Here is an 18,331-nt window from a genome sequence, read left to right as displayed (position 1 = left end):
CAGCATCTAGTAACAGGATGGTAGGAGATTGTCGACCTTCACTCAAGGTCTGTGATACTCAAATAACACTGCATAGTGTTTGTTTTTACTTATGATTTTTAAATTTGTCTTGTGTTTTTATGACTATATTGATTTATCTTTACAATCTATGTAAAGTACTTTGCGTCTGCATCTTAATGTATAAAAGGTGTTATGTAAATAAAGTTATTATTATTAATTCTATGGGTCCAATGTGAATTTTCCCTTAAACTCTTTTGAGTTTGGAACGAATAAGCTCTGCAAGTCCTGTAGACAATACTTCCTTAGATTTCAAACTTCCTGCCTTGATCTTTTTTTTAGTAGAAATTCCAAATTATTACATTGCAATATGTCAGTAGTACCTGTTCTTCAAATATCAGGTGCATAACTTTAACCTTAGTACCAACGCTATGATTGATTGCATCTGTCGTAGCCAATGACGGTTAGGTTTGTGCAGTTCTGTGGTGGGTTCATAGGTGGCTGCTGAGTTCAAGTTGTGAGTGACACAGACATCCACAGTAAGGACCTGAAAACTGTGCTGGATCTGGAAGTGGAGAGGTTGAGATTGCCTTCCTTTTTCATCTGGCAGCAATTAGTACTGCTCGGCGTCTCTCTTCCAGGTGGTTGTGGGTGGTTCTAACTCGCCAGCCACTCCACTCTTGCGCACTCTGTTCCAGCCGTTTTGATACGAGCCCGGCATGTGCAATATTAGCTTTCATTGCAGCCCCTGAACCTCTTACAGGGCCTGCCTCAATTCCTCTTGCCCAGCGAAAGCTCACCATACTTGCTGCTTGGGGATTTCAATGATGGGGCAAGTGAAGTTGAGTGAAGTTATCCCCTTTGGTTCAAGAGCCCGATGGTTGAGGAGTATTGACTGTTCCCAGACCTGGTGGTTTTATTACTGAGGCTCCTGTACCTCCTTCCTGATCGCAGCAGCAAGAAGAGTACATGGCCTGCATTGCTAAATCTTCGCAAACTTCTAAGAAAGTAAAGGTGCTGCTGTACTTTCTTCACAAGTGGTACTTATGTGCTGGACTCAGGACAGATCCTCTGAAATGATAACACCAAGGAATTTAAAGTTGCTGTCCCTCTCTGTCTCTGAACCCTGGATGACGACTGGCTCGTGGACCTCTAGCTTCCTCCTCCTGAAGTCGATAATCATCTCCTTGGTCTTGCTGACATTGAGTGGCATTAATTTTGATTGTGGTGCTGTTAGTTGGGTTTCGAACGGTGCTTAAAATATCAGGAGGATCTCCCCTCTTTTTTCACTGAGTGACATCAGACTCTGTGTTCCCACAACCCCCTCCCAAAACACTGGTTCAATGTATCACATCATTGTGTAATGGTAGGAGCAAACTCCTGCAAGTGAACAGCTCCACAAGCAACAGCTATCACTATTTAATCCAGTTGACTATTATTTTTAGCAGGAATGTCTGGCATGTAATGAAAAGCATTTTTGTTTGATTACAAAACAACATAGCTATCAAGCAAAGTTATTTATCAACTAGGATTATACGTTAGTGTTAGATTTGGGGATGCCAGGTCTCCAATTTAGTTTATCAGCCAAGGGACACATAAAATTATCGGATGTGCATATAAAAAAAATACAAATTCGAGAAGAAAATATCAGTTTATCCAATGGAAAATTCAAAATATCTGTTCCAAGATTTATGTGCAATAAAAAATCACTTCCATTTCTTAACTTAAACCAATAATCTGGTAATTGGATTGATTAGGACCCATTTTTATACACAAATTGCATGAAAAATCAATTAAGGGGAAAACATACTTGGCATCATTTCCCAGTAAAAGCATGTTACACCAATGCGTCCATGTGCTATTCCTGTTAGTGAATGTGACATTTTCTAGTTTTGGAGACGCACCTATAGGCATCACTACTCACTATTCCTCCTTCAGCTTAAATTGGAGCTCAAAGGTCTGAATAGATGGAGGGGCACATTGTGCCAGCTTGTCGCTTTTCTTGCGATAAGGAGACATCTGAAGAAGACAACACACTGCAGGAATACTCAGTTTCCAAAGAGATTGTTGGATGGATGGGAGGGATCAATGGTTAAGGGCCCTGCATATGCGGTATGCCTGACAAATATCTCTGATGGGTGGAAGAGAGATCTTGACGATCCTCTCAGCAGTCCTCGGAATCCTTTGTGGGACCAGCAGTCAGACGCCTTCCCTTGCAATTCCAGTACCAGACAGTGATGCAATTGGTCGGGACACTCTTGATGGTGCTTCTTTAAAAATTGATCATAATGGGCGGTGTGCTCACCTCAGGAAGTGGAGATGCTGCTGTGCTTTCTTGACCAACGAGGTGGTGTTGAGGGACCAGGTGAAATTGTCCATTATGTACACTTCCAGAAACTGGGTGTTTCTAACTCTCTCCACGGAGGAGCCAAGCATGTGCAATGTGGAGGTCAACCTGCACCTTTCTAAGATCCACATTCATCTTTCTGGTCTCGTCTCTGTTGAGACTCAAGTTGTTGTGCTCGCATCATTCTACCAGTCACCCTACCTCCTCTCCCTACACCGCCTCGTCATCATTGATGAGACCACCCACTCCTGTGTCATCGGCGAGCTGGATGACTCAGTTTGAGCTGGACCTAGCAGTGCAGTCAGGCGTCAGCAGTTCGGGTGAGCGCAGAGCCCCGTGCAGCGCCGCTCCACAGTGTGGTAGAGCTTGAGATGTTGCTGCCAACTTGGACTGTGGCCTTTCTGTCAAGGAGTCCAGGGTCCAGTTACAGGAAGAGGCATTGAGACCCAACGAGGACAGCTTACCCACCAGCTTCTGAGGGATGATTGAATTAAATACCAATCAAAGTCAACAGAAAGTATCCTGGAGAGGATATTGATGGGCTCACAGAGTGCATCACTGATGACATCAACTTCTGTGTGGTCTGCAATGTTCCCACAAGAACTGTCCTTTGTTATTCAAATAACAAGCCATGGGTAACAAAGGACATTAAGGACATCCTGAACGCTAAAAAGAGGGCGTTTAGAGATGGAAATAGGGAGGAGCTGAGGGCAATACAGAGGGACCTGAAAGCCAGGATCAGGGAGGCTAAAGACAGGTACAGGAGGAAGCTTGAGCGGAAACTCCAGCAGAACAACATGAGAGAGGTCTGGAGGGGGATGACTAACAACAGCAGACTAGCAACAGAGGAGCGGAAGGCAGTGTAGACAGGGCCAATGAACTTAACCTGTTCTTTAACATATTTGACAGTGCGACCCCTGCCCATCCCACACATGAGCTATCTGTTGTTGGCCCCCAACCAACACATATTCCACTCTCCCCTCCTACCCCTCCTCACAGTACCCCACCCTGCTCTCATGACTATACCCCTTCCCCACATGAAACCACCACGGTGGGCTTCACAGCTCTACAGGTGAGAAGACAGCTGAAACGTCTCAACCCAAGCAAGGCTGCAGGATTGGATGGTGTCAGTACCAGGGTGCTCAAAGCCTGTGCCCCTCAGCTATGTGGAGTACCTCACCATGTATTCAACCTGAGCCTGAGGCTCCGGAGGGTTCCTGTATTGTGGAAGACGTCCTGCCTCGTCCCTGTGCCGAAGACGCCACGCCCCAGCAGCCTCAATGACTACAGACCGGTGGCATTGACCTCCCACATCATGAAGACCCTGGAGAGACTTGTTCTGGAGCTGCTCCGGCCTATGGTCAGGCCACACTTAGATCCCCTCCAATTTGCCTACCAGCCCCGACTAGGAGTTGAGGATGCCATCGTCTTCCTGCTGAACCGTGTCTATGCCCACCTGGACAAGCCAGCGAGCACTGTGAGGGTCATGTTTTTTGACTTCTCCAGTGCTTTCAACACCATCCGCCCTGCTCTGCTGGGGGAGAAGCTGACAACGATGCAGGTGGATGCTTTCCTGGTGTCATGGATTCTTGATTACCTGACTGGCAGACCACAGTACGTGTGCTTGCAACACTGTGTGTCCAACAGAGTGATCAGCAGCACTGGGGCTCCACAGGGGACTGTCTTGTCTCCCTTTCTCTTCACCATTTACACCTCAGACTTCAACTACTGCACAGAGTCTTGTCATCTTCAGAAGTTTTCAGATGACTCTGCCATAGTTGGATGCATCAGCAAGGGAAATGAGGCTGAGTACAGGGCTACGGTAGGAAACTTTGTCACATGGTGTAAGCAGAATTATCTGCAGCTTAATGTGAAAAAGACTAAGGAGCTGGTGGTAGACCTGAGGAGAGCTAAGGTACCGGTGACCCCTGTTTCCATCCAGGGGGTCAGTGTGGACATGGTGAAGGATTACAAATACCTGGGGATACGAATTGACAATAAACTGGACTGGTCAAAGAACACCGAGACTGTCTACAAGAAGGGTCAGAGCCGTCTCTATCTCCTGAGGAGACTAAGGTCCTTTAACATCTGCCGGACGATGCTGAGGATGTTCTACGAGTCTGTGGTGGCCAGTGCTATCATGTTTGCTGTTGTGTGCTGGGGCAGCAGGCTGAGGGTAGCAGACACCAACAGGATCAACAAACTCATTCATAAGGCCAGTGATGTTGTGGGGATGGAACTGGACTCTCTCATGGTGGTGTCTGAAAAGAAGATGCTGTCTAAGTTGCATGCCATCTTGGTCAATGTCTCCCATACACTACATAATGTACGGGGTGAGCACAGGAGTACATTCAGCCAGAGACTCATTCCACCGAGATGCAGCACAGAGCGTCATAGGAAGTCATTCCTGCCTGTGGCCATCAAACTTTACAACTCCTCCCTTGGAGGGTCAGACATCCTGAGCCAATAGGCTGGTCCTGGACTTATTTCATAATTTACTGGCATAATTTACATATTACTATTTAACTATTTATGGTTCTATTACTATTTATTATTTATGGAGCAACTGTAACGAAAACCAATTTCCCCCGGGATTAATAAAGTATGACTATGACTAAAGTATCCTGGTATATGAGGCACCATTTTCTAAGTAGAACAGGACGGAGTAGAGTGCAGAGGTTATGGCATCACCAGAGGACCAATTTGAGCAACAAGTAAACTGGAAAGGGTCCAATTTAGCATGCAGATGTGACTTAATGTGACCCACAACCAGCCGCTCAAAGCACTTTGTTATTGTTGAGGCCAGTACCACTGGACAGTAACCATTGAGACAGGAACTGTCTCCCTCTTGAGCACTGGGATTATGGCGGCCATCTTGAACCCTGAGGGGACAGTGGACTGTTCCAGAGAGATGTCTGTTAGAATCTCTGTTATCTGGGCTGCACAATCTCTCAGCACCCAAACAGGTACATTATTAGGCCCCGCAGCTTTTTGTGGGTTGACTCTGGTTAGAGTCTTCTTCACATCAGCTGTGGCCAGACAAGAATGCCTGCTCCTCGGGAGAACGGGGAAGGGGGGATAGCGAGGGGGGGGGCCCTTCCTTGCCGGCACATCATTCCGTACATCTAACTGAGTGTAAAAGGCATTTAGCCCATCAGGGAGAGAAGCATCACTGTCATTGAGATTTACACTCTAGGGTGTACATTAATACTATGATGCCTTTCATGTATCACTACCTCATATGTGGGTTTCAAAGTCCTCAGATTGCATTGCAGTGTGACCTTGCGGCTGTTGTCTATCAGCTGAGGGATTCCCGATTCTTTTATGCCATGGATCCCTACTATTAGCTAAGCAGTCTGCAGACTCCGGTTGGGAACCCCTGGTCTAGTGGAAGGCTACTCCATTTTCCATTAAGTCAGCACAATACTGTTGATGACCCCTGGAAAGCCCTTGCCTTAAGATGTCCGGTCTCAGACTGCCGCTCAGGATGAACTGAAGGAGCTGGCTGCAGGGCACAGGCAGGTGTGCTGCTCGAGAGATCATGACGGGATTGTGAATGGTTGCCTCCGTGGTAGGTGAGGACACAAGGAGGCAGAAATGGAATACCATGGCACCCATTATGGGTATCGCTGCCAAGCAGTGCATCTCTAAGTGCTAATGCATGGAGATCGGTGTTTGCATTTGCCAAAGGATGGAATACATCTTTTTGTTCAATTTTACTGTTTTTTTAAAAAAAAGAGTTCAAAATCAGCATTAGCACATAAAAATACATTGTTGTAGCAAATTAAATCAATCTTATAGGAATATTAATTAGATTTTGTTTTTAGCAATACAATTAAGAACTTAATGGGGAGTTAACTTATGGCCCATTACATGATACAACGCTGGCTTTGCATCTATACTGGTTGCTCCAACCTAATGTTACACGGGTTTTACTTCAATGTGATCTGGGTGAACACTATTACTGAAGGGAATGCTACTTTAATGTGCTTGTGCTGAATTTTTAGGCCACTCCATTATTCCATCTTCCTTTGAAGGTGTTCCAGTAACATTGCAATTACACTCAGTGGCCACTTTATTAGGTATACAGGTACATCAGCTCGTTAATGCAAGTAGCTAACTAGCCAATCATGTGGCAGAAACTCAATGCATAAAAGCATGCAAACATGGTCAAGAGGTTCATTTGTTGTTCAAACTAAACATCAGAGTGGTAAGAAAAAAGTGTGATCCAAGTGATTTTGACCATAGGGTGTTTGTTGGTGCCAGATGCGGTGGTTTGAGTATCTCAGAAACTGCTGATCGCCTGGGACTTTCACGCACAGTAGTATCTAGAGTTTGGGGAGAATGGTGTGAGAAACAAAAAGCATCCTGTGAGCAGCAGTTCTGTGGGTGAAAATGCCTTGTTAATGAGAGGGGTCAGAGGAGAAATGGCCAGACTGGTTCAAGCTGACAGGAAGGCAATGGTAACTTAAATAACCATGGTTACAACAATAGTGTGCAGAAGGTCATCTCTAAATGCACTACATATCAAACCTTGAAATGGATGGGCTACAGGAGCAAAAGACGTCAAACACACACTCTGTGGCCAGTTTATGCCTCCTGTACCTAACAAAGTGACCATTGAGTGTATAAAATACAGACTCTGCTATGAAAGGCTCCAAGCTGTTTTGTGAAAAGAGAACTTTCACGCAATAAAGGTAGCTTAGCACACTGCAGTGTCAGAAAAGATTACAATGATCAATGCAATAGAGGCTGCTGAACTTTTTCATCGGTTCCACTGGTTAGCAAGTGGCTTAATAGCAGCAGAAACATTAAACACTTAAGTAATAACAAATATTAGAATTCTATAATTTTGTTTTGTAACTAGCAATAATTTAATAACTTTGCTAACAATGTGATCATTTGCTAACCTTGGCAAATTGGCGTAAATCTAATTAGTAAGAGGAATGTGCAGTAAATTTGCCACACGTTCACACAAAGAAACTCAGAGTAATTAAGAAAAAAAATTAATCTTCAAAGTTTAAAAAAAGTGTCCATTTGGAGCAATCATCAGTAACTGAAACTAACAAGCTTAAGTAAAACCAACACTTACCGACAATTTAGGCTTTCTATCATGATCCATCATATCCAGTAAGGGAAATGCCTCACGTAACATTTCTATGGTAATAACACGAGTAAAACCAATACTGGTCTGGGAGTTAAGAATCATAATTTTAGTTAGAATAAAATGCAAATAGCTAACAGTGAACTTTCCCCAGAGTGCCAGAATTAGGAAGGGGGAGGGAATGTCATTTAAATGACACTTTTAAAATAATTGTTGTGATCTGAGTGACTTGGATAGAAAAACTTTAATATTAAATCATGAATCTCCAAAATAAAACTTTTTAAAAGGAAGAACCGTGAAATGTCAGTGGATTGCTCAGGCGGTGGTGAGGAGTACCAGTTGTGGTGACTAGAGCTGGGTACAGCCTGGTGAGAAAGTGTACAACACCATAACTGTAATAAGGTTTTACAAGCAGATTTCCATTGACTCTCAGAAATTCCCCAGGATCTCTGTCCACCTCCAATTTTGGCCTCTTGCAGACTCCCATTGCTACAAACTTGTTGGCTGTGTCTTGAGCTTTGTAGTTGCTTCCTAAATTTCTCTAATTTTCGTTTGAACCTCTCACAACAACTTAAATAAAGTTGCATGCCTCAGTGTCACACCTAGCTTAATAAATTCCCATTAAGAACCTCGAAATGTTTTAACCCCAAGACCAAAGTCACTTTGTATGTCCAAAGTAAAAGGTGCCTATATACAGCAATGATTGAGAACTAAAGTTAAAAGCCTTAGTTATTCTCAAAATTCACAGATGCTATAAAAATCTTTTCTTCCCTCCACTTTTTCCTGTGGTGCAGCAGTGCTAGTCGAAAAAAAAAATAACAGTTTATGTTAGTTGGAGGGAGAAAGGAGTCAGATGAAAATCCGAGGTTGTTCTGGCAAAGACTGGTGGGCAAATGGTCAGAGGGTATCTATGGAGTCATAGCCACATCAGCGAAACAAGACCAATATGAGCATGATCACTCCAGATGAGAAGACAAAACGGAACATTAAGGATCAAGGCCTTGGGTTCCTGTGAAGTGCCTCAGGTGGGAATTGGTGCTGTGACGAGAGCAGGTAGTAAATCTCTGGTCAGGGCTATTTCCAGTGTTTGATGCCGAACCGGTTCATGGATTTTGCTGGCAGGAAGAAACATTATGCAGCTGGTATCAACCATGTGTTAAATGCAGATTGACACCATGTGTACTGCATGTCTAGCAGCTTTGTGCATGTACATCACACATATTGCGGACCTGGATTACATTAAGCAATCTCAGTACTCAACACTTGTCAGGCTCCGATGTTGCTGACAAGTTTCAAAATACTTTTAAAATGCACAGACTGCACACAAAGAGAATACCACATTTAAAAAAAAAACAAAAAATGTTATTCAGCTGGGAAATGTCCTTATTATTTTGGGATTTGCCTTTGAAAGAGAATGGAGATGATATCATTCTGTGAAGTTGTCACATTCACAATAGCTGTGCTCAGACTAAAGCTTCCATTTTCTTATTGAGATACCACACAGCATAGACCCTTCTGGCTCTTTGAGCTGCACCGCCCAGCGACCTCTTCCCCCCCAACCCACCCCCCCCCACCCCCGATTTAACCCTAGCCTAATCACGGGACAATTTACAATGGCCAATTAACCTACCAACCAGTACATCTTTGGACTGTGGGAGGTACTGGAGCACCCAGAGGAAACACACGCAGTCACAGGGAGAACGTACAAACTCCTTACGGGCAGCGTCAGGAATTGAACCCGGGTCGTTGGTACCGGAAAGCATTGTGTTTCTCAACCTACATCAGTAATTTTCATCTTATTCATTTATATGCTTGGCATTTGAATTACAACTTTCGCCTCAATGACCACCAAATAAAGCATTTTAAGTTCTAAAAAACTTTTATGTGCAAAAGAGAAATTTGTCAACATTCCCTTACCATTTTCTTAGTTAGCAATAGAATAATATATTCCCACACATTGTTTCAAAATCATATCAAATTCCTGCAACTTTTTAAAAAAAAACAGAAGTAGTCTGAGAGAAGGTTAGTCTGTAACCTTTGTTGGGATAACTGGGATAATGTTTCTCTGAGAAAAGCAATGTGTTTGCTAGTGTCAGTAAATCACCGAAGGAGCTCACCCACTGAGTGGAGAAGTTACTGATCCTAACACTCCATCAGCACTTTTGAGGTAAATTGCAGAAACTCACATAGAGAAGCTAATAAGAGGCAAGTTTCCAAATAGTTCTGCTCACAAGGAAGTTTTATTGCAACTCTTCCAGGTTTACCACCTCAAACGTTTTAGCGATGTTCTTGCATTTATATGCTAACTTTCACAGGGCTGAGGTGTTTTCCTGTAGTTTTGAAGGCCAGTATATCTTGGGCCGTGTCTCGAAACCTAAGCAGCCTTGCTAAAACTCTGGATGAGTGTGTTTGGAGGTGCCAGGGAGGATTCTTCTGCTGGGGCCAATGGGCAAGTGGTTGATTGGCAGTGTATTCCTACTACTGTTACGCCAAAGCTTCTGTGTACTTCAGCTATACTTTATTCAGAGTTTGAAGAGATTTGGTCTGTCAAAGAATCCTACAGAGCATTGTGACTGGATGCATCACAGTCCGACATGGAAGCGCCAATGCACAGGATCGTAAGAGGATTCAGAATGTTGTAGACGCAGCCAGCTACATCATGGGCACAAGCCTTCCCAAAAAAATATGGTGCCTCAAGGTGGCATCAGTAAGGACCCTCAGCATCAAGGACATACCCTCTTCTCATTACTACCATCAGGAAGACTGAAGACCAATGCTCAGTGTTTTACGAAGAGCATCATACCCTCTGCCATCAGATTTCTTTATGATCTATGCACCCACGAACACTACCTCACCAGATTCATTCCTCCCCAGCTCTTTCCCTTTCCTGCCCACCTGGCTTCACCTATCACCTTCCAGCTATCGTCCTCCCTCACCCCCAATGTTTTTATTCTGATGTTTTGCCCCTCCCTTTCCAGTCTTAAAGCAGGGTCTCAGTCCAAAACGCCAACCGTTTAATCATTACCATAGATGCTACCTGACCTGCTGTGTGTGTTGCTTTGGATTTCCAGCATCTGCGGAATCTCGTGTTTATGATTTATTCCCTCACTATTCATTCCTGTTTTGCACTATTTAATTGTCTTAATTGTAACTTATTTCTTACGCCTGTGTTGTACTGCTGCCACAAAACAATACATTTCATGATTAAGTCAGTGATAATGAACCAGATTCCGATTCTGGATTATTTTGTAGATCCTGTACCTGCCCTCATGCTCACCTTTCCTAACAGCTTTGTATCTACAAAAAGATAGGAAAGGACAGTGTAATGCATCATTGAACAAGAATGTAGACTAGCTAAGGGCCAGTTCTCATCCCATGTAACCACCTGCCAGGATAAAAATGATTCCTTTTCCGTTTCCTGTCTGCAAACCAATTCTTAGTTCTTGCAATACTCCAACCCCATTAGCCCTGGTTTTGTATAACAACCCTTTGTATAGCACCTTATTAAGTGCCCTTTGATAAAACACAGTAGTGATTCCTTTTTATACCCCCAAGTAGCTATATCTTCAAAAATGTTAAAATATCAGAACTGAATCGAATATGTAAAGCTCTGCTCCCCACACACTTTCAAGATGCTCTTTGTAGATGTTCAGAGTTCATAGACTAAAACACACACACACAAAATAAAAATACTTGCTGCAATGATCCTGGCAATTTTTTCAAAAAGGATACCTTTTAGCGATGTCCATGACTGGCCCCTGCCCTGACACCAGAACACTCTTGTCATGGTAGCGTTTAAACATCTGGAGTGGACTGTGAGACATCATAACCTGGTCCTGGGAAATCTGCAAGATATATACAAAATAAAATTAATGAGTATCTTACAGCAAAATCTTAAATTTTGCAAATTAGCTCATTCAAATTAACTTCCTTCTCTCACAACAATGAAAGAGTATCAAAATCTTTAAACAAGCTATGTTCCCTTTATTGGCCCCATGCCCTACAATATGTATGAATTTCTTTTGTGCAGTAGAATATTATTCACTCTCAAACTTTTTCATTCTACAAACTAATTTGCGAATTGGTACGAGTTCACTTTTGGTTAGGTCTCAATTAAGAGTTGGGCTCAGCCTAGTTAAAGTACCTATACTGAAGGTTCCCTTGAAGGAGATTGTCTTCACCTTATCCGTCCCAGTTAAACCAATGGAGTTCCTTAAACACTAGAAAGTGGGCAACACTGGAGATCCAAAGCATCACATACAAAACACTGGAGGAATTCAGCAGGCCAGGCAGCACCTATGGAAAAGAATAAACAGGCAACATTTTGGGCTAAGATCCTTCTTTAACTGCCCTTCATTGGATCAGAAATTCTGTACTGTCTGTTCCCTATACTGTATGCGGGATTGCTCTGATTAGACTAAAATAACAAAACTGTGACTATGTGATTAGTGCAGAGATTTTCGATAAAAATCAGGCAGCCAGTTTACTAACATGTTTTGAAACAAAAATAATTACATTCTAATTTAACGTTAATTCTAAGCAATGTATTTAAATTGTTTCATAAGCTAATAAATTAATATCTACATATTGCTATTTAACATGTGAATCAAAACAATCTTCCTCTTCCTTATACTTGGATGATAAATCCCGTATACAATGCTGACTGGCTGGATCGCTGTACAAAGTCAAAGGAAGTTTCAGAGAGTTGTAACATTAGTCAGCTCCATTATGAGCACTAGCCGCCATCGTATCTGGGTTAACTTCAAGGAGCGGCGTCTTAGGAAGGCGGCGTCTATCATCAAGGACCCCCACCACCCAGGACATGCCTTCATCACACCGATATCATCAGGGAGGAGGTACAGAAACCTCAAGGCACACACCCAGCGATTCAGGAACAGCTTTTTCCCCCTCTGCCATCCAAATGCTAAATTGAACCCATGAACCCTACCTCACTACAATTTTTATTTCTGTTTTTTGTTTTACACCACTTATTTTAACTTAACTATTTAATGGACATATATACTTAATGTAATTCAGTTCTTTTCTCTGTATTTATTTATCATGTACTTCATTGTACTGCTGCCGACATATGCCGGTGATATTAAACCTGATTCTGATTCTTTTTACATTATAACTGAGGTAACAATATCCAATGTGGGTCCTACTACTATCAGCTCTGTAACACCCGGCACAGATGTCTAGGGATTTGTTTGTTTCTTTCTGGAAACGACGTGGAACAGGCTCCTCTAGCCCACCCTGCAAGCCACCTATTTCACACTAGCCTAACAGATGAATGGCGGTGGTAATAGGATTGGCATAAAAATTTTGCCGATAGACGCTGCACTGAGGACAGTCACAGATTGCAAAGGCCTGGTGTCTTTCTGATCAGCGAGTTTGTTTTATTTTTGCAATTGACCGGTCACTCGGCAAGGAATGTTTGCAATATACGTGCACACACTGTCAGAAGACTCCCAACAGGTTTTCATCTCCACTGATAAATCTTCCTACGCTTCCCCTTTTTATACCTTTTATTTCCTACCAGCTTGGGTTGTTTATTCTGTCATAGGGACAAAATGTTAAGTTCTTAGATGCCTAGTAACTTCTGTCTCTCCAACACGATGAGTATCAAACATTGTAGGTCGCTGCAATGTCACCTCCTTTTAACACTTCTTACTTCAAATTTTCACATTTGGATTGTTAAGCTGAAATAAAATGAGGGCCAACTCTGTAAATGACTTGTCCCAGAGTAAAACATCATGTGAATGTAGTAAAGAGAAAGGATAATTTACTGTTCTCCCAACACTTTCTGAAAGAACACACACACACTCACTGGGTGGATATAATATTCGAGTAGTTTTGCTGCAAGGGTGACATGGAATCACAGAAATATCGTTACAGAATGAAGATGGCCATTCAGCTCATCAATTCAGTACTAGCTCAATACAGAATAATCCAGCTAGTCCTTCTCTCCCATAGCTGTGCAGATTCAGTCTTCACTAAAGATGGTTTACCGTCAGTTTGTGCCATCACAAATGGTGTTATTCCTTTAAAGCGATTACCATTGGAAGTTTAGCTTTGTGCATCCATTCTCAAAACAGAACTGGAGTGGTTTAGCAAGCAAAAAAAAACTTTTTTTTTCCCAGATTGCTGCTAAACACCAACAGGCTATTCCACCAATTCCTCTTCTCCCAGAGTTGCCCATCACTGTATTTCAAGCCTCTCTCTAGTCTTCAAAAAAAAAAGCTCACCCAATTTTCAGAACTCCAGTCCCACTGTAGCTCTGTGCTGTCTATCTATTTATTTATTGACATACAGTGTGGACTCGGCCCTTCCACTCCACCCAGCAATCTCCCAATTTAATCCCAGACTAATCGGTGACAATTTACAATGACCAATTTATCTCCTAACCGGTACTTCCTTGGACCGGACTGTGATAGGAAACCGGAGCACCCGGAGGAAACCCATGTGGTCACGGGGAGAGCGTCCAAACTCCTCACAGACAGCGGTGAGAATTGAACCCCAGTGGCTGGTACTGAAAAGTGTTGTGCTAACCACTCCGTAACCATGCCACCCCTGCAGAAGTACTGACTCTGTAAGAGGTCAAAACCCTCCAGTTAAACTGCTTCAGAGGAAATACTTTTTTTTTCCCATTCCGAGAACGTGCACGTGAATCCTGTGGCTTTCCTGAGAGCAAAAAAAAGTCATACTTGTGAAGATCCAAGTGTAACCTATAGGTTGCTAGCAGCAATCTGCTGAAATAAAGTGAACAAATTAAGTGCATGCAAAACAGCAATACTATTTTTAATTGTTTTAAACCCAGGCTGTAAAGATCAGCTACATTTTCTAGCACTTATCTTGGAAGTACAAATAAGACACTAAAAATGCACTACAAATTAGTCACATCTCTTTTATTAATATTACTCCACACAATATTCAACCTTCATTTACCCAATAAGTACACACAATACAACATGACATTGCATATTCTGTATGTATTATGCTGATTAAGCAATGACTTTATGCTCTATTTACCACATACCATAAATAGAAATTAGATTTTGGGCTAAATAACTAATAATTCTCTCTGGTGCTCTGCGGCTCACTAACACTTTAGCTACTGAACTCTAATCCAACTCGAACCAGCACACCAACCCCTATTCCTCACCATGGACACCGACGTTTGCAGTCTCAATGGTTGGACTAAATTTATTCAAGCTAAGTTTAAAAAAAAAATGAAGAGGGGTTGATAAGTAACGTTTTATTGTGTGCCATACTCTGCCAGAGCCTTGGCGACCACTTTTCAAGTGGCTGTCTTGGAGGAAAGATTCTGTGAGTGGTGCCCCACGTCCTTCTCACAGTGCAGTTTTTTTTACCAGGCCGAGTTGCGGGCCCGACACTCAGCCCGGCACAGATGGAAAGCGTGCCCGGGAGCAGCCCGACTGGGTTCAAACTCGGGAACCTTCGCTCCGGAGTCCGGCGCTGACATCACTGCGCCACCAGCCGGTAACTAGAAATTTTAAAAAAGAAAACAAAAAGCTGTCTAACAGGAGGACCGAGGTACCAGAATGTGTACATGAGAGTGTGTGAAGTGTTATACACAAAATCAGAAAATTAAAACCTACTCCAGCCGCCAAAGCTGGTGGACTAGAGTAGCAAGGCTGAGGTTGGAGTTGGTGAGGGAATTTCATTAAAGGACGGAAATATAGGTGCAGTCCCTTGTATGCTAAATGCAACTGCTATCATTGGCATATTTCAATCAAATTTAAGGATTCAGACCTTAACAGCAGGTTTGTTTTTCTGATGACTTTCACCCATAAAATACACCCCTTCCAAAATCAGTGTCAAGTGTCCTTCCTATAACTCTATGACTATGAAAATCAGGACTACATTTATTGCTATCTCAAATCAAAAACAATATTCCAATCTGCCTTGTTCAATCTCATTTGCTTGATATCTGAGTGTGTTTTTTTTAGACCAGCCTGCATCCATCACCTTCCCATCTGTACGATGCTTTTTGAAAAGGTCGATCATGTCACCCTATTTGTGCCTAAAGCTAAAACTTGCAAAATTGGCTTCCCAAATCTATTTCCATTATGCTACCAGCCACAACTTAAGAGCAGGTCCATACATTTTACAATACCTCAAGGAGTGTCCTCGAGGCATCACTTTCAACCAATCCCAAATCAAAACTTTGACCATTAACTGACAAGAAAGTTACAAATTCTATAAAATATTTGCCAAGTTAGTTGCCTCTGTCCCAGAATTTATCTTCAACTTTTCATCACCACACTTGGTTCATCAGATCAGAATACTGGGCTCCCAGTTTGTGCTTCCCCACAGCTCATTAACCTGCTGGATACTCAACAGCATATAATGTGACTTCATGTTCGATCAGCCTCTCTATGCCCTTGGATGGTCACCAATCCTCCACTTGTGTGTTAGTCACATGCGGTAGCAAAAACAGCTGAGTGGAGTTTGTGATTAATTCATTTAACGTGAACTTAATTGAATCTTAACTGAATTTTATAGGAGCACCATTGGGAGCACCCCGACAAGCTGCATCGCTGGTACGGGAACAGCCAAGCATTCGACTGGAAGTCCCTACAAAGGTCTGTGAGAACAGCTGAGAGGATCGCAGGGGTCTGCCTACCATCCAGCCGAGATATTTATCAGGAGTGCTGCATACACAGGGCCCTTAGCATTATTAGGGATCCCACCCATCCATCCAGCATCCTCTTTGACTTTTTACCATCAGACAGGAGACTCCGATGCATAAAAACAAGAATGGTCAGGATGAGAAACAGTTTCTTCCTCCTGGCCATTAGGCTTCTGAACTCCCTGCCGCATCACATTTGAAGTGTCACCAATTAATCAGTTCTTTTCCTTACAATATTTATGTACTTTGTTTATTTATGTGTAATTCATCGGTAGATTTTATCCTCACTTTCATAAGTTATTGTGTGTTACATGTACTACTGTGCTCCTGGTCGAGAGAAACATTGTCTTGTTTGACAGTATACATGTATATAGTTACATGACAATAAACTTGACTTGACATACCAGGCAGAAGGCCAGGCTGGCACAGACTAGATGGGCTGAAAGGCCTATTTCTGTGCTGTAGCACTGTACAACTATGATCTAGCAGCAAAGAGATTGCTCATATATGTAAGACCAAAGCCATTGACCAAATGAAGGAGTTATCCACTTTGTTCCCCAAGATCTTCCCCCCCAATTAACAAAAACAGGTAACTGTGTAAAAATACATCACATGTGCACTTAAATAGTGCTTATATAGTGCTTCCCTTACCAGCTTCCATGTACCACCAATGCTACGTATACTTGAAGACTAGATGTAAGAACTACTATGTTCACCAAAACATTTGAACTCTGGTCGTAATAAGTAGCAACAATAGGAACATGATCCCTGGAGCCAAAGGGTGGAATTATGGAGACTAACTAAATCAAATGACTTTAGAACAAACACAAGGCAAAAGCCAAGTTTAATAATGGAAAGAGGGGACTATTAGCGACCAGTGAACGGTAGCGTTTTTATTTACAGGAAACATGATCATCACTGTAAAGGCGACAAGTCCTAACCCGATTGGTTAAATCCACAAGACCCACACATTTCAACACCTTTAAAGTGCACCAATCCGAGGTACTTACTTTCACTCCCAATACTCTAGTTAGCTGGTCAGCTTTTGTTTGCCGGACACAATTTCCTGAATTTGTGACAAATACAACAGGTATTAAAAACTCCCCCTTGGGATTCACTATCTTCTTGAAAGCTTCCCTGGCGGCCGGTATGGGTGTTTTTCCTCTCACCAACACTCCATCAATGTCAACAAGGAGGCCAAAGGTGGGCTAGAAAATGGAGCACATGAAAAGTTACGAAAGTCTTCAACAATGTCTTGGGATGTCCAACAGGAAAACTAAAAACAAATTCTAATTACAAACAGATCATCCATGATCTATATAGTTTTTATAAATGAGATGAGGTATCTCAGTTACTACCAGACCATTAAAAGTGCAACTGGTTAGCCTTAAGCATTTGGAAATAATCATATGAAACTTTTTAAATGGATGTATACGCTTAAGGGTTTAATAATACATTTTGAAACAATATCTCAAATACTCCAGTAATGTATAACACCTTCACATGACTAGTTCATCCACAAAATTAAAATTCCTATACTTATTATGTAATATTGTATTATGCCTCTTTGGAGAATCACATATTCCTCCAGCAAAAATGAGTTATCAGCAGATATTAGATGTGGGGCAGCACGGTAGCCTAGTGGTTAGCACTTTGCTTTCCAGTACAGGCGACCCAATTCCCCCCACTGCTTGTAAGGAGTTTGTATGTTCTCCTTGTGACTACATAGCTTTCCTCCCACAGTCCAAAGATGTAGATTAATTCGTCATTGTAAATTGTCCCGTGATTGAGCTGGGGTTAAATCAGTGGGGTGCTGGGTGGCGTGGCTCAAAAGGCCACTCCATGCTGTATCTCAATAAATAAATGATCAAATATATGGTTGACCAAACAAATTGAAAGGGTTATCCTGGCTAAGGACAACGTAGATATGAAAGTAAGCTGGGATGGAATGGGAGGGAATGCTAACAAAGTGGCCAAAATAATCAACTCAATTAGGTTAAATTGGCAATATTGACGATATGATAGAACTGGTATCAAACTTAGTATTGAATTGACTTTATTTCTTACATCCTTCACATACTTGGAGTAAAAATCTTTACGTTACATCTCCATCTAAACGTGCAATGTGCATTCATAGTAATTTATAATAAATAGAACAGTCAATAAAATGTACAAATACACTCAAATTAGCGTGAGTTACTCAGTCTGATGGTCTGGTGGAAGAAGC

At 42.3% G+C, this 18,331-nt stretch overlaps 1 protein-coding gene across 2 annotated transcripts in view; it reads right to left on the bottom strand.

Moving 5' to 3' along the window:
• Window positions 1-18,331, bottom strand: part of LOC140211005 (haloacid dehalogenase-like hydrolase domain-containing 5) — a 39,128-nt gene that overhangs the window by 9,585 nt on the left and 11,212 nt on the right. The window contains exons 2-4 of one of the 2 annotated variants that reach the window (XM_072280345.1): window positions 17,115-17,312; window positions 11,181-11,293; window positions 7,437-7,530 (exon numbers count right to left, since the gene is read on the bottom strand). In XM_072280345.1, the coding sequence (XP_072136446.1) occupies window positions 7,437-7,530; window positions 11,181-11,293; window positions 17,115-17,312 (405 nt within the window). The remainder of the gene's footprint in view (window positions 1-7,436; window positions 7,531-11,180; window positions 11,294-17,114; window positions 17,313-18,331) is intronic. The other variant, XM_072280346.1, reaches the window with a different exon arrangement.

The sequence above is a fragment of the Mobula birostris genome, chromosome 16 (assembly GCF_030028105.1).
Source record: "Mobula birostris isolate sMobBir1 chromosome 16, sMobBir1.hap1, whole genome shotgun sequence".
Taxonomy (NCBI): Eukaryota; Metazoa; Chordata; class Chondrichthyes; order Myliobatiformes; family Myliobatidae; genus Mobula; species Mobula birostris.
This window is presented reverse-complemented; position numbering and strand designations above follow the sequence as displayed.